The following is a 15485-nucleotide window of genomic DNA, read 5'->3' on the forward strand; positions in this document are numbered from 1 at the left end:
AAAAAAGAAATTTGTATATGTCCAATGTACTTTTATCAATATTGATATTGTCCATGCTGAAGGAGTTTTAAGAACACCGTCACATCTATGTTATATAAGTTAATAATATTTCTTACATTTTTGCCAGTGAAATATCGGATTCTACCAACTTGATAAAACTGATATCTTTCACACTGTGGCAAATATCAAAAGTGATATTTTCACAGTGTGAAAATATCCCATTTTGGTATTGGCCAATCATAACGGTATCTTCTATTCGCTGCATTCAAAGGCAACGATTTTTTGTTCAGATTCAAATGAATCGACGGTAGAATAAGTGGTCGTTCTGGTAAATGTTTAGTGCTCACGCTTAAGTATTTACATGAATATACAATTAATAACATTATTATAAGCAATCATACTAGAAAATTGCTGAAAACGTCGGAATTGCGTTGAGTTTCCCATTCAAAATGGCGTGCAGGCTTGCTGTCGAGCGTGATTTCACAAGAATATGGCGCTTATTAGTACGCTTCTAATCCACGGCCTTTTTTAATGCATTACATTTTTCATGTTTTATGCTTTAAAAATTAATAAATAGAGAATGTATTGGTGTCTTCAGTAGTAACAGATATATTTCTCTCGTGTGGCTAATAATAAATGATATTTTTCACGAGTGCGTAACCTATATATGGTATCACTCATTGAATTTATATACAATGGTATGGTGTTTTGAGGTAAAGGTGAAGTATAACAACTGGCGTTCCATTTATGTTATTCCTTAACATATATAACCTGCATTTCAAACATGAAATGGCTAAACAAACTCTCAAAACATATCGTCGGCTTTCTTTTAATAACTACAAATTATGTCACTTGAATCCCTATCTTTTTCCTCAATTTTCGAAACACTCTTCCATCGTCATGAATGAGAATGCAATCCTCGGCTATTTGATATATATTTTTGTTACCATTTCAGAGGGGTTTCTTTGGATTATTACGGAAACTGTAACAAGGTAAGGTAATAAAATAGCGTTTTCGTAGGAAGTGTTATCACTTACTCTTTGGTCACCATGTCAACTGAAAAAGATTCTATCAAAAATAGAGCCATATGAATGTGTACTTTTAATAACAAGGTGTGGATAGTTGTAATTTTATTCGTTCTGTTCTCTTGAAAATTCAGTGTCATGATATGCCAAACAACTAACCATGTGTTAAATGAAACAGTTTCACCATATGCCTAAAAGATAAAATCACTAACAAAATAAATAAAAAGAAACATATGTTTTACGTGTCGTATTCTTTCGAGCGGTAGAAACATTTCACTGAAATAAAATACTTTCATTCTTTCTTACGCTATATCATGTTCTTGTTCTACATTTCCGTCCAACTATGGGGAAGCTGTGTATCGACGCTCATAAGTGTACTTTGTAACTTCGCTGTCAACAATGAATATCTCCGAGACTTACATTGTATGTGTCGTTGTTAAAGCAGAGGAAGCCTTACCCTTCGGTCTTTTTTAACCTCAGTGTAGATCTTACTTTCAATAATACTCGATATGAATTCAAATTATGGTTTTGTTTACCCTTTTATCATTCTTTTATTTCTTACAAATATGCACAGGTTTGCGCTTGCCCAGAGATTTGGGATCCTGTCTGTGGAATTGATGGAAAAACCTACGCTAACGAGTGTACCATGAACTGCGAGTAAGTCCAAAAAAGATTTATTGCTAAGTTGCGTATTTTGACTTTGTGTCATCAGTCTGTGTTAGGTATTCGCACAACAGAAATTTTCCCTCTTCTTCCAGACGTTCGAAAACAATGAACTGTCTATCGTTTTAGATAAACTGTATAAATTTAATACCGCTTTGAAACTCAGTGCAATTTTGTTAGTTTGTATTTAACATATTCGTTATTGATATAATATGTATATATATATATATATCATTGAGCTTCATCAACGTCTAAAGTATTATCATATGATGGATCATATGAGCATTAATCACACGTTCTTAGCATAAGTCCATGTTTGGTCATTTCTATCGTCGCCTTATATGGATCAAAGGATTACGTTTCGAATCCAATTAAGATTTTCCAATACATCAAGATTTTCTTTATAATTTCAGAGGGATTGCCTTGAATTATGACGGGAGTTGTCAGGTAAATATAAAAATTGTATTTACATCTAAAATATGATACAGCTACAGTTCAAGTTAATGACATCAATGTTTGTTATAATGGGTTGAGTGACTAAAGTCATTTTTCATCATAGACGGAGAGTATTCAGAAGTTCATGTAACAAATATAGAAATAAATGTATTATTATGCGCACAAAAACTGTCGATGCGATCAATGCTTTTGTAATAAAACAACATTACAACAATTACCGAAATGCTCAGTTCATAGCTAACACAGATATAGAAACGAAATCAAAACTGTTCATTCTATATTTTCACACCGTAATTTCATTTATAACAAAATAGTTCAGTCTCGGTGCATTCAAAAAGACATAGCATTTACAATGGAAATGTCCAACAGTCGATCAAGTATTACAACTCTCTCAGAAAATACATTTACAAGAATAACATCTACAATAAACAGTTCAGTCCGTACATTCACACAAATTCAGCAACGACAAAGCTTTCAACGATAAAGGAAACAGTCAGTAGTATTACTCAAAGTCCTCCAACTGCCCCCACGATCGCAAATGTAATATTAGAAAGAACAAGCTATGCCATGAAACAATTACTCAAGTTTGAGCAAAGTAAAGTCTTTGAACGTTGGCATCACTTATACGTACAGTCATACATGTGTCAATCAATTAGAGGCCACCGAGGCCATGTGTGTCAAAACTTAAACGCATTACGAACATATATACATACCAACCTCCGCTCATGTGAAGTTACATAAATATTCGGAAAGCACACGCAAAGAAAACACATGGAAACCATTTGGCCGGAGAAGATAGGAAGTGATATAAGTCCCCATATTTGCTTGAGGGATTTATTTACCAAACTGTTCAATCCATACATACCCACAGATATAACAACAATTACCAAACTATTCAGTCCATACATACCCACAGATATAATAACATTTAAAAAACTATTCTGTCAATACATACCCATAGATATAACAACAATTACCATACCATTCAGGCCCTACATACCCACAGATATAACAACAATTACCATACTATTCAGTCCCTACATACCCACAGATATAACAACAATCACCAAACTGTTCAGTCCAAAATTCACAGATATAACCACTATAATTACATTTATCGGTCAATATATTACCCTTTCTTGTTAATTAATTGATTGTTGATAAATTAAGATATTTTCTCTGATTCCTTACTTTAGGTATGATACCTGGAACATTGGCGACAATGGAGTTGATACCACGTTTCTATGTTTAAAGAACACAGACGTTTTGGTGCTGTTATAAGTAACTACCATTGATTGTAAAATGTAATAGGAAATACATATACCATCGCGATTGTTTTATTTGCATTCAGAAATACTTAATTAGGAACTACCATAAAGTCTGAACATCAATGATTATTTTATCAAAGTTAATAAAAGCCTCCGTTAATCTATGAATGTGTGATTTGTTTTATATGTATTTCCTCTTATGGAAGCGTGTGCCGCCATGATATAGCGTCCATAAGAATTGTCTTACCTGTTTAGATATGGACCTGGTGTAGCATACTCATAATGTAATATTAATATCTTGCAGTATTTAAAAAAAGATATTTAACATAACCATCTCAAATTAAATTATTATAATTATGATAAGATAGTTTGTGGTTCGGCGTTTCTGGCCACCCCACTATGACAGACAAGATTTTTTGGTATATTTTGGTTGGTGTTTGCTTCCATGTTTTGTATGGTTCAAACTACTTTGTATTTGTGCGTTTTTAAATAATTATAAGGTTTTGATTAATGCCACGTTGTGGCTTTGTCAGTAAAATAAGAACAAATCTCATCCTTTGTTGGGCTTTTTAAGACAACAGATATAAAGCAAAATGTGTGGCGTTAGAATTAAGAGAGAATTCATTTTCCGTGAACATTGGATTATTTATTGTAAAATGATTAGAAGGTTTGTTTCGATTTCATATGGAATTAGTGAATCTGATACTTTCATTATATCAGGACAAACTCGCACTTAAATACAAACTGTTGTAACCTTAATAGCCACGGTTATCTCTTTTGAGTAGTGGCATGGTCATATAAGATACAATTTACGTTTACACATTTTTTAAGTAGTGGCATGGTCATATAAGGTACAATTGACATTTACACACTTTTGAGTAGTGGCATGGTCATATAAGATACAATTGACGTTTACACACTTTAACATGAACAAATAAATTTTGAAATTATAAATAAATGGGTTTTACGGACCTGTCCCTGTGTTTCAAAAAGAAGATTAGACAATTTGGATTTTCCAAGTTTTTGGTCCCTAGTATCCCCGATGAGTGGACGAAATGGCGGTATAATGCAGAGTTATATACTTTTTGACACACTGTATCTATTACCACATTTTAAAAGTGAAGTCACCTGTGTTTATAACGCTCATCTTTTAAAAATGTCACATGAAAAGAAATTTCAAATCGGTAAGATACATATTTCTTAGATGTGTGTATAAGGGTGTGTGAGGCTGTGTTCCTGGAAATCGTTTTTGATATTAAAAAAAATGTATTTATAAAGCATAAAATTGTTTTATTTTTCTATAATGTTAATTATCAAATATGTAAAATGCCCTTTATAATCGTGTAGACGTACATATATCTGGGTATTATCAAATGCGTTCCTTTTAAGCATCATTTGAATATAACTTCGAGTATGTATGGTTTTAAAAAAATCATCCTTTTCGCCAGATATTTCCGTGAACCATTTTGTGTTGCATTGTACTATTTGTGAACACAGAGAGGACAATCACCATTCCTTCATAAATTCAAGTCGTCAAGTGGGATGGATTCATTGATATAATGTTAAAAACATAAATGAACACGAAATGTATTCAACGAATTGAAATATACTATATATTAAATAGGAAATGAGCAACCATGCTATTAAATGGACACTTATCATCCTCAATAACTAAAACGGCGTTACGCTGGTCCAATGATTATGACGTCAAAACCAAACTAAAGATTCGTTGCATTTGTTATGATGCTAAATAAATGCTGCTCTCTGATTAGTTGTTGCCTAGAGAAATATGTTTTCTATTTTTCACAAAACGTTTTGTTTCACTGGTGAAGGAAATAAGATAATAAACTTCGTTATTCTAAGCATCTGTATGCTAACACTTTAAGACTCATCTACCAAACTTAGTTGATGTCTTTGTTTTATATGTTCTCCACAGATGGAACGCCTAACAGTTAATAAGACAATAGAAAACACATACGTATTTTACGTTTAATAAATAAACCGATTGCATATGAATAGGTAACGTACATTAGAACATGGTGACATACAAAAACAAAGTATTCTACTCATTTGATGCTGGTTGTTATACTGTATAATGACATAATGCCTTTCCTTGGGTGGTGTGTTCATTGATCCATACGTCCAGGTTCCGGCAATGGATAATGAAAGCCTGATATTACTTATCGCAGCTTCCGTCGTGGTCAAAATGCACTCCCCTATAAGTACAAAGTACAATGAAAATGATAAGATAGATACTTCAGTTGATTATGAGGAATAAAACAATGGCAATATCTCAGTGTTTTAATGCTGAGACGAAGTAATGTTTAATTTCGCAATATACATGCATTCCAAGTAGCAGTATGCCGAAGTAAAGAAAAAGGAAAACAATCAAAACTAAAAATAGAAGTTCGAATTTCAGTAAAATAACGAGCATGATCAATAGTATTTGTATATTTGTAATGTTTCGAAATATATAACTGGAAAAGATGAATTTGTATAATAAGTACATGATAATAAGAAAATGAAATCTAGAAAAAACAGACACATCGCGTCAACATATATGAGTTAAGACATATAAACATATTCACTACACAGTTACGTACTTGCATTCCATCTCGCAATCGTTGACGTACGTTATACCGTCATCACCACACACGGGGTTGTAGCGTCTGTTACAGATACACAGGTCCTCCTCACACTCCCCTTCGTGTAGCAGACCAACGAAACTAAAATTATACACAGTGGGTAGAGTTTATAGGCGAGTTATATGTCTTCTAAAAAACAAATGTATATAGGTGGACTATGGAATACAACTGACAAATGATATTGGAACTACTAATTTACATAAATCATATGAAGGCTGATAACACCGTTTAAAACTAGCCGTTCTGCTGTTTTGTTTCGGTAGTTTTCCTGTTACTATGAATTAAAATGATTAAATAAATCCTTGCATTACTATCTATAAACCTTTGGTATGAGTTGGGAATTCTAAACACAACAGGTTTTAATTTTTACCGTCTTTGAATGAAAACATGACAGGTTTACATCTTCAAATATGTTCATAGATCGATCTGTAGACTAGAGTGTGTCCTGATGACGTAGAAATTGAACGCTTTTCGATAACATTTGACAATGCGCTACAGCTAAACGCGAAACTGTTTTAAGTACCCGTGTACTTCTGCTTTAAATTTGACATCGCTTGTTGTTCTAGTGAAACATTAATGATATGTCAAGAAAAAAAATATAAGGTTGTGACACAAGTGTACCGTAAAGTGCAATTATCAATTGTGTTGTCGGACGGTTACACTTACTTGCACCTCCTCAAACAATCGTTGTCATAGGTTATTCCATCATCACCACACACTTGATGCAGTTCCTTGGAACATTTGCATAATCTGTTAAATGCAGGGGGTGGTGCGGTTGTTTCTTCTGCCATCGCAACAGAAAGGCATATTGCCAAAACAAATAGTGTCAGCTTCATCGTAAGGTTAAATTTTGAAGTGTATACCTGGGAGTTAAGAAAACGAAGGTTGAATGAAATGCTCCATATAATTAATATATACATTTCTTACAATCCAATAAACAGTATAACCGCTTACTTTTACACAGTATATATAATGATCATTTAGAGTAATTCCTCTTGGTCTGAACTAAACAATGATAATAAGTCTAAGGCAAATAAAAGGAATGTAAATTAGTTTCGATAACAACAACGCCGAGGTGCATGGGATAGGCTTGTTAATGAAATAGGATCAAGTAAAATATTTGTGACATTATGTGACAATAGAAGCTTACACAAAACACGATTTCGACTCGTTGAGATAAACCAAACTATTAAGAGCCATGTTCAACCTACTCGAATTTACTGATATAAAATTTATAACAAATAACACAATAAACTGCTATGCATAATACTTAACCTGTTCCTATTATCTATCAATTAGAGAAAAACAAAAGCAATAGAACTCATGTGTTTGCTATTAAACCCACCCGCACTGCTGAATACAAATCAACGAGTGCTTAAACAATAACTGTGTTTGGTATTTAACCCACCCTCACTGCTGATGTACAGACCAACAAGTGCTTACACAATAAAACTACATTGTTTGATATTTTAAACCCACCCACACTGCTGAGGTACAGATCAACGAGTGCTTACACAATAAAACTACCTTGTATGATATTTAACCCACCCTCACTGCTGATGTACAGATCAACGAGTGCTTACACAATGAATCTACCACGTATAATATTAACCCACACACACTGCTGATGTACAGATCAACGAATGCTAACACAATAAAACTGTGTTTGATATTTAACCCACCCACGCTGCTGCGGTACAGATCAACGAGTGCTTACACAATGAAACTCCCACGTATAATATTAACCCACACCCACTGCTAAGGTACAGATCAACGAGTGCTTACACAATGAATCTACCACGTATAATATTATCCCACACACACTGCTAAGGTACAGATCAACGAATGCTAACACAATAAAACTGTGTTTGATATTTAACCCACCAGCACTGCTGATGTACAGATCAACGAGTACTTACACAATAAAACAGTGTGTGAAATTTAACCCACCCACGGTGCTGCGGTACAGATCAACGAGTCCTAACACAATGAAACTCTCACGTCTGATATTTAACCAATTCACACTGTTAAGGTACAGATCAACGAGTGCTAACACACAATAAAACTACAACGAATAATATTAGCCCACACCCACTGCTAAGGTACAGATCAACGAATGTCAAAACAATAACACTCACACGTATGATATTTAACGAATTCACACTGCTGAGATACTGTTCAACGAGTGCTAACACAATGAAACTCCCACGTGTGATATAAAATCCACACACACTAATGATGCACAGATCAATGAGTGCTTACACAAAAAAACACTGTGTTTGATTTTTAACGCACCCACACTGCTGAGGTACAGATCACCGAGTGCTAACACAATGAAACTCCCGCGTATAATATCAACCCACACACACTGCTGAGGTACAGATAAACGAGTGCTTACACAAAAAACTCCCACGTATGATATTAAACACACACACACTAATGATGTACATATCAAAGAGTGCTTACACAAAAAATCTCCTACAAATGATATTTGAACAACCAAAACTGTTGATTTACATATCAACACAATACACCTCCTACAAATAGTGTTTTACTTACCCACACTTCTGATGTACTGAAGAACCAGCGCTATCACCATAAAAGTCCCGCTGATGTACATATCAAAGTGTGCTTACCTTTTAAACACATCCTATGATATTATACTTCCAGCACTGCTAATTCATTTGTCAAAAAGTGCGTACACAATAAAGATCGTATGGAGATTTACAGGTCAGGACAATTCGTTTTATCACAATATGACTTCTATGAATAATTCTTTTCCTTCTCGCACTGCTGCTTTACAGGTCAACGAGTGCTAACACAATATCAGTTCTAAGTATGATATTCCTCACATTTTGCAGGTAAGAAAACGTGAAAGACCTGCGCATACCTATACAAAATGCTAATAGAACCTAACAGACGTCGGTCTGAGTGCATACATTAGGGTATAGATATGGGAATTTGGTCTAAAAACAACACTTACCCGCAATGCTGGTCTTCCAGTCAATCTCGGACACTTTTATGGATTCTTGATAGTGGGCTTATATTTATAGGTAGTGGTTAGTTGTTATCATTAATTGATGTTGAAATGTTGATACCTTTCTAATATAAACATAGGACATGCATGCAACACATGGACCAAAGCCTCGGGCATAGTTCACACTACTAAATGTACCTGTATCTAACGTGTTAACACAACAAGTTCTGGTCACTGAAAAAAGTAATGTAAATGTTATACTAATATGTCATGTATAAAAAAAAACATTGGTTTCTTTTGTCAAGCAAGGAGAAATAACTCACTAAGCCACAATGTGCCGATCAGTAAAGTCAGTTGTCACATAATATCGAAACAGTTCGCCGAAAAGCACTCAATACTGAATACTGCAGGCAGTCAGGGATGGGTAACATGTTTACTCATTCTGCCCCTTAGTAGATGTTAAAATGAGGTCATAGAGATTACTCAGTTGGAAGACTTTCTGATGTTCTTGTATGCGGTACTTTGTTGATTTGTGTGCTTTGATAATAAGAAGGCCCATAAAACTACATAGCAATATGGCATCATCAAAGATGTTCCGCAGGACACTCCAAAGTCCTTGCTGGTTCAACCCAAGAAATGGGAGTTCCAAAGGAGGGAATCATATCAGTCACCCCTTTTTAGTCCAAAATAAATGAAATAGGTAAATGTTTTGGTCAGTTAACAGAAGGATCGTTATTCGTGAATCGTGAATGACTTCTTGATCTGCTACAGATTTAAGAACATGCACACGATAGAACGACAAGTTCAAGAGAGTTGAAACAAATTGCAAATTTGGGCAAACGTAAACGGCTTCAAATGCTCGAACACCAAAACTGTGTGCATGGATTTTTGTCAAAAACGAAAAGTACACAATGACTCAAATCTAACACCTCATTGCATTAAAATTCGTGTTGGTGATTAAATTAAATTTCTCCGCCCAATTTTTGATTCGAAACTCTTTTTCAGACCACATATTTAAGTATCTTAAAGATAAGTGTCCCAAGTCGTTAAACATTATGCGTATCCTCTCTCATATTGATTGGGGAACGTACCGTGAAATGTTTTACGCCTATACAGATCACTTATTTGAACAAGACTGGATTATGGTTATATGGTATACGGGTCAGCGCGCAGCTCTTATCTGCAGATGTTAAACCCAATCCATAACCAGGTGCTTTTTCTTGCCTTTGGAGTTTTTCGAACAACATCTGTGAAAAAAGCCTTTACAAATGTACATGGAAGCGAATGAACCATCCTTTTATAACAAAAGGAAAAATCTGGCTTAACAATTTGCAGTTCAACTAAAAGCAAATTTCCTGCAGGAACTCAACATAAAGTTGACTAACATAGCTGAATAAAACATATCCGATGTTACTTCATGGACCATACAAATACCTGATGTTAACTGTACAATACATGAGTTGGAAAATCCAGTGTAATGCTCGAAAAACACAAGTCCTCTTTTCGGGAATGCAAATAAAAGTTCCCTGCTCATACACAGCTTTCCAGCTCTTGGTTGCAAAGAAGGCCAAAAAGTGACAGCAGCCTCGTGTTCTGCTGAATCTTGCACTTCAGTTCGACTACCAGACGGCGCCTCTATATGTGCTGTCGAAGCATGCGCCATCGGTTTGGCCCTCGACCAAATCGATGAACACTGCATTAAAATGGCAACAATTTGACCAGACTCTCTATCTGTCCCGTTTACAGTTACGAGATCCTTATAACACACTCGCACAAAACATCAGTTTTTGCATATCTCGTATCTTAAAGAAATGTCAAACTACTTAACTATGGATTCTGAGCCATGTCGGAATTAAAGGCAACGAATTTGTTGACAGAGAAGCAAATATCAAACTACCGTATACAGATTTTAAACCGATTATTCGAACTGCCAATCAAAATTAATGGCTTCAACGCTGGTCTCTCCAAACCATCAACATTTCTTTTGAAAGTACAACCGAAATATAAAATATTTGTACCCAGTCGGAAAGATCACAAAGGGGAAGTTGTCCTCTCTCGACTCCGTACTTGGCACACTTAATCCTACTCATTCGTACCTTTTAAAATGAAAAGATCCACCTGCATGCCACGCATGTGACACTCCATTTACATTAGAATATGTTTTGATAGATTGTTTTGATTTCAGACACATAAGTGATAATTACTTTCGAGTCCTTGATTTGAAAACTCTTTTCAGTTTCGTGGACTCGAAAGTGCTGTTTAACTTTTTGAAGGACATTGGTCTATTTCATTGACTCTGATGTCTTTTAACCCACCTTACTCTCTTTGACGTTATCTATGCGTAACATATTCCTTATAAACTATTCATTATCCATTTAACTTAAAAATGTTAACCGCTTTCATATTTTAATTTTCACATATCGTGCTAATACTTTTGGAAATATTCATTTGTATCTGATTTTATTTACGCTACTCACATCATGTTTGTTGATAAAGTCACCATGGCCCTAACAGTTAAAAGATTCAAAGTTTTGCCAAAGTACAAAGATGATTTAGGCGTAGTTTTCTCACCGCAAATTACGTTTTCTGGAATTTCCCAAAGGTCAACGCCTTAAAAATCAGAAAAACTGTACAAAATACGGGTATTTAACCAAACCTAATTGCAGTCGTATTGGCCAGTAAGCTGTACGCACTGCAGGTGTCACATTTGCATAGAAATACACCAAATGCATATTTTACAATATTGAAAGAGTCCTGCTTACATTCTGTTACACATGGATATATAATAAATTCTGCATTCGGACAATTGATCTACATTGAACTACAGTGGTTTGTACCTAAATATTTTTCATCACGGTAAATTGGATAACGATCTTGTCCACTAGGTCACCAAAAAACGAATCATTCTCCCTTGCTTTAATCCGAAAATCCATATTATTTTCTCCCATTTCTTTGTTTTTTCATTAAATATTTGTACATCCATTTGAATTGCAGAATTATTTGTTATCTTGAAAATATAAACAATATCACTTCCATAACTTCCGAATGATTTTGTACAATGTAATGCATGTGTAAATCTTAATGCTTTTTCAAAGTGGACATACTCATTACAATTCTTTGTGAGAATGACACGAAAAGGCAAACTAGTGAACATAATGAAACATTACTTCCATGATATCATACAAGATGATAGCATATTTCTCACCGAGATCATGGTTGCTACCACTAACGTGTCCGTAATCGCCACCATGTCTGGAAACACTAGAAGACGCATTGCAGTAACAGTTTAGACATTATTAATCTGGTCATAGTGAATTTTGAATTTAGGTCTGCAGAATTCACGATTTGCACACATATAAAAAACATATAGGATTTTAACATACTTAGGTTTTACAGAATAAAGCCAAATACGTACTCTATTTCATTCACAATTGTTTTCGTATTTCTTTGAAACCAGATGTGAGTAGATGTGTACATGGCGATATAGAAATAGTGTGCAAGTGATATATAGCCTGTAATAAGTGAAAACATAAACCATTACACAAATACCACAGGCAAACCTAACTGACCCGTATGTTTAAGAGTTCCCAAAACAACTCTACAACAACCGCTATTATGTCTCTTATTAAATCCACGAAAAGTTTTGGTCTTAAACGTTCTAAGACATAACGATTTAAGACAATCATTATATCTTCATGAAAGTTAAACACTACGAAAATATGCTAAAATACTTTGTCAAGTATACGGTCAATGAACTAAAATTTATCAATTATTAAAAAAACACATGGCCATACAATAGTCTGGTCACGCCTCAGGCGACTGAGCAAAATATATAAGCTAGCAATAAATCAGGAAACAAAAAACGTAGTACATATTTCTGGTCGATGATCTGAATGTCAGCGGCAGAGGACTATTAGGGTTGTAGGAGATAACATTCTGCTTTTTAAATATTGCTTAAAAAATATTTCAAATCGATGCTGAAGTCACAGTTACCATGCTGGCTCGTTTGTGCATTGTCATATGCATATGTACACAGTTACATCAGATGAGCCTAGAACACTTGCAACTAGAGTACATGGTTGCATACATATTTCTATACTACAGGCTCTGTAGACATCGCATCCCCATTTTTAAATTGGGAAAATGCGTTTCAAATGCTTCTCTTTTTCTTTGCCTTCTCTAAATAATTTCATTCCAACCTAAAATTTCATATCTAAATTTAAAAATGAAACATATCCAAATAACGCTTGCTTTTCAGTTTTTTGTTGTTCACACATTTGTTTTTTTTCTCGATCCTTTATAATAAGATGTTTTACACCATAACTGCTATTCCAGAAATGTGGTATTAAGAAGTTATTATGATAATAATAATAATATACAAAATTTGATATAGCGCCCTATTTAGCTAGCATAAGCCACTCTAAAGAGCTCTACAGTACATAGATATACAATTAATACAATTAGCATATACACATCTACATTAATCATTACAATTTTTGAGAAATTCGCAGGAGCTGCCTTATCAGGCGCTAACTACTAGTCCTATGTCACCTGGCTAATATCTCCATATGTGTGTGTATGTCTGCATGGCTAATATATCCCTATGTGCAGGAGATATAACTATAACATTTCTGTGATACAGTATTATCAAAATATACACACAAAACAAAATCTAGCTAGAACACCCTCGAAATGATCAGAATTCTTTTTTCAAAATGTACTTACAAGTTTTCTCTGGCATATTCTTCTTTGATTGTCCCAATATTACTTCAATCACCGTCCCAGAATATCTGTTTCATGAGCAATTGTTTTACACAATATACTAAACGTCCTTTGCTAATTTCCAGCATATGGTACATAGGTCAAAAATAATAACAAGTAATGTGGGATATTTCGAAGTCATTAGTACTGTATTATCTTCATAAGACAAATGGCTACTCGAGCGTATGTATACGTGTTAATTACGTAATTTGTATTTAGCATTAAATTCTGGACAATGTAGGGATCTTACCAGCATCCTGATTCCCGTTATGATACGGATATCTCCTTTTTCACACTTCATGTTGTTATAACACAGATCGAAGCTAACGGTAGATATAAGGTAAGCTCTGTTTTTCCTGAATATGATAGTTTGGCAATGAATATCATTTTTGACCTTTAAAGCTTAAGCATATTTTGGTTTGCTGGCGCTACGCAATGTTTTGGCGATGTATGAATCTTTCAGTTTTTTATGGAAAATCTCGTGTGTACTGCCATTTTTATATTTTTATCACGACAAGCAAAACTAATCGAGTTTGTTATAAGAAAACTTGATTGTCTAGCTTAATGACATTTTGTACAGGTTTGTAACAGTGGACTATCAACGACCCTATCTGGAGCACGGACAGTCGGACGTGTGATGTATCCACTAAGACCTTGGTTGTTGTTTGATTGAGTGTTTTTTCGTCAGCTTCACTTCCCAGTCTTTCAGTATGCAGTAGAAGAACAATAGGTTGTCATAGTTTATGTTTATCTTAGGCACTTATCGTTGATAAACGTTGAGCACGATTTAGTGGAATAGTCTTACTTTCATGATCCTGTCGCAAGTTGTTTTGAACAACAGTTATTGTTATTTACTTATTAGGAGAAGCAGGTGTATGCAGTAAGATCTTGTATATATATATATATTATATGGTTATTTGGTATTAATTTTTTCTATTTTATTTTGATACGCACTTAGATTTGCCGATCGTACTAACCCCACGCTCCTCTACATTCTCCACGTCGAGTCTCTTCTACTATGCACATTTTGAAAACGTCAGTTTGGATTGTATATGTGTAGTATAGCACAAATTGTTAGTCAGATGTTTAAGCTCTAGTGTGTATATATACAGGGCGTTACCCACAAATCGATGATAATCATCAAATATCACCACCCATACACTACATAGAGCGACCTGCAAACTTAAAAGTTAAGGAAATAGAAAATAAAAATGAACTTCGTCTTACAAATGTATTAATTTACACAAATTTACAGAGACAATGGAGTGGGTTTAAAAGAGGGTGTATACGATATTACGAATTAATATTATTAGACTAAATCAGGCCGCACCATATTTAAAAATTACAGACTTTAACTGCATTTTTAACTAAGCCTAATTTCGATATAAAAAAGACGACTGTCGTACCTTGTAGGGAAGTTAAAATCCCTTCCCTTTTCCCATTTCAGTCGGAGAAGATCCGTTTTGGTTTTACTTTCGAACGACAATTTAGTTCCCAAGTCAGGGTAGTGTGGAGCCAGTAGTGGGACAGATACAACTGTCGATATGTCGGCATGTTCCCCGGAATCGCCAGGGGTAACGTCGGGACTTTCAACAGGTGCATCGTCTTTGGTTTTTGGTTTAAAGAAGGAGTCAATTTTCCTTGTTTTCTGCCTTTTCTCCATGTTTGTTTTTTGTGTAGTAACAACTTC

The 15485-nt window shown here is 34.6% G+C and overlaps 2 protein-coding genes across 10 annotated transcripts in view; one reads left to right on the forward strand and one right to left on the reverse strand.

Annotated features, from left to right (window-relative positions):
- Nucleotides 1–4647, forward strand: part of LOC110465404 (ovoinhibitor-like) — a 23468-nt gene extending 18821 nt beyond the window's left edge. For 7 of the 8 annotated variants that reach the window (XM_021521188.1, XM_021521186.1, XM_021521191.1 and 4 more), the window contains 3 exons: nucleotides 1600–1682; nucleotides 2102–2135; nucleotides 3341–4647. In XM_021521188.1, coding sequence (XP_021376863.1) covers nucleotides 1600–1682; nucleotides 2102–2135; nucleotides 3341–3346 — 123 coding nt within the window. In that variant the 3' untranslated portion in view covers nucleotides 3347–4647. The remainder of the gene's footprint in view (nucleotides 1–1599; nucleotides 1683–2101; nucleotides 2136–3340) is intronic. The other variant, XM_021521193.1, reaches the window with a different exon arrangement.
- A 742-nt stretch (nucleotides 4648–5389) lies between these two features.
- On the reverse strand, nucleotides 5390–9633 carry LOC110465405 (ovomucoid-like). 2 transcript variants are annotated; one of them, XM_021521195.1, is made up of 4 exons: nucleotides 9041–9633; nucleotides 6724–6920; nucleotides 6016–6138; nucleotides 5390–5628 (listed from the first exon to the last, which is right to left on the reverse strand). In XM_021521195.1, exons 2-4 carry the CDS (start codon nucleotides 6891–6893, stop codon nucleotides 5589–5591), a joined length of 333 nt encoding a protein of 110 aa, XP_021376870.1. In that variant the 5' UTR covers nucleotides 6894–6920; nucleotides 9041–9633; the 3' UTR covers nucleotides 5390–5588. The 2 variants fall into 2 exon arrangements, with proteins under 2 accessions (XP_021376870.1, XP_021376871.1); XM_021521196.1 differs by lacking the exon at nucleotides 9041–9633 and adding an exon at nucleotides 8617–8993.
- Between the last annotated feature and the right edge of the window lie 5852 nt (nucleotides 9634–15485).

Source organism: Mizuhopecten yessoensis, unplaced genomic scaffold, assembly GCF_002113885.1.
Source record: "Mizuhopecten yessoensis strain PY_sf001 unplaced genomic scaffold, ASM211388v2 scaffold11073, whole genome shotgun sequence".
Classification (NCBI taxonomy): domain Eukaryota; kingdom Metazoa; phylum Mollusca; class Bivalvia; order Pectinida; family Pectinidae; genus Mizuhopecten; species Mizuhopecten yessoensis.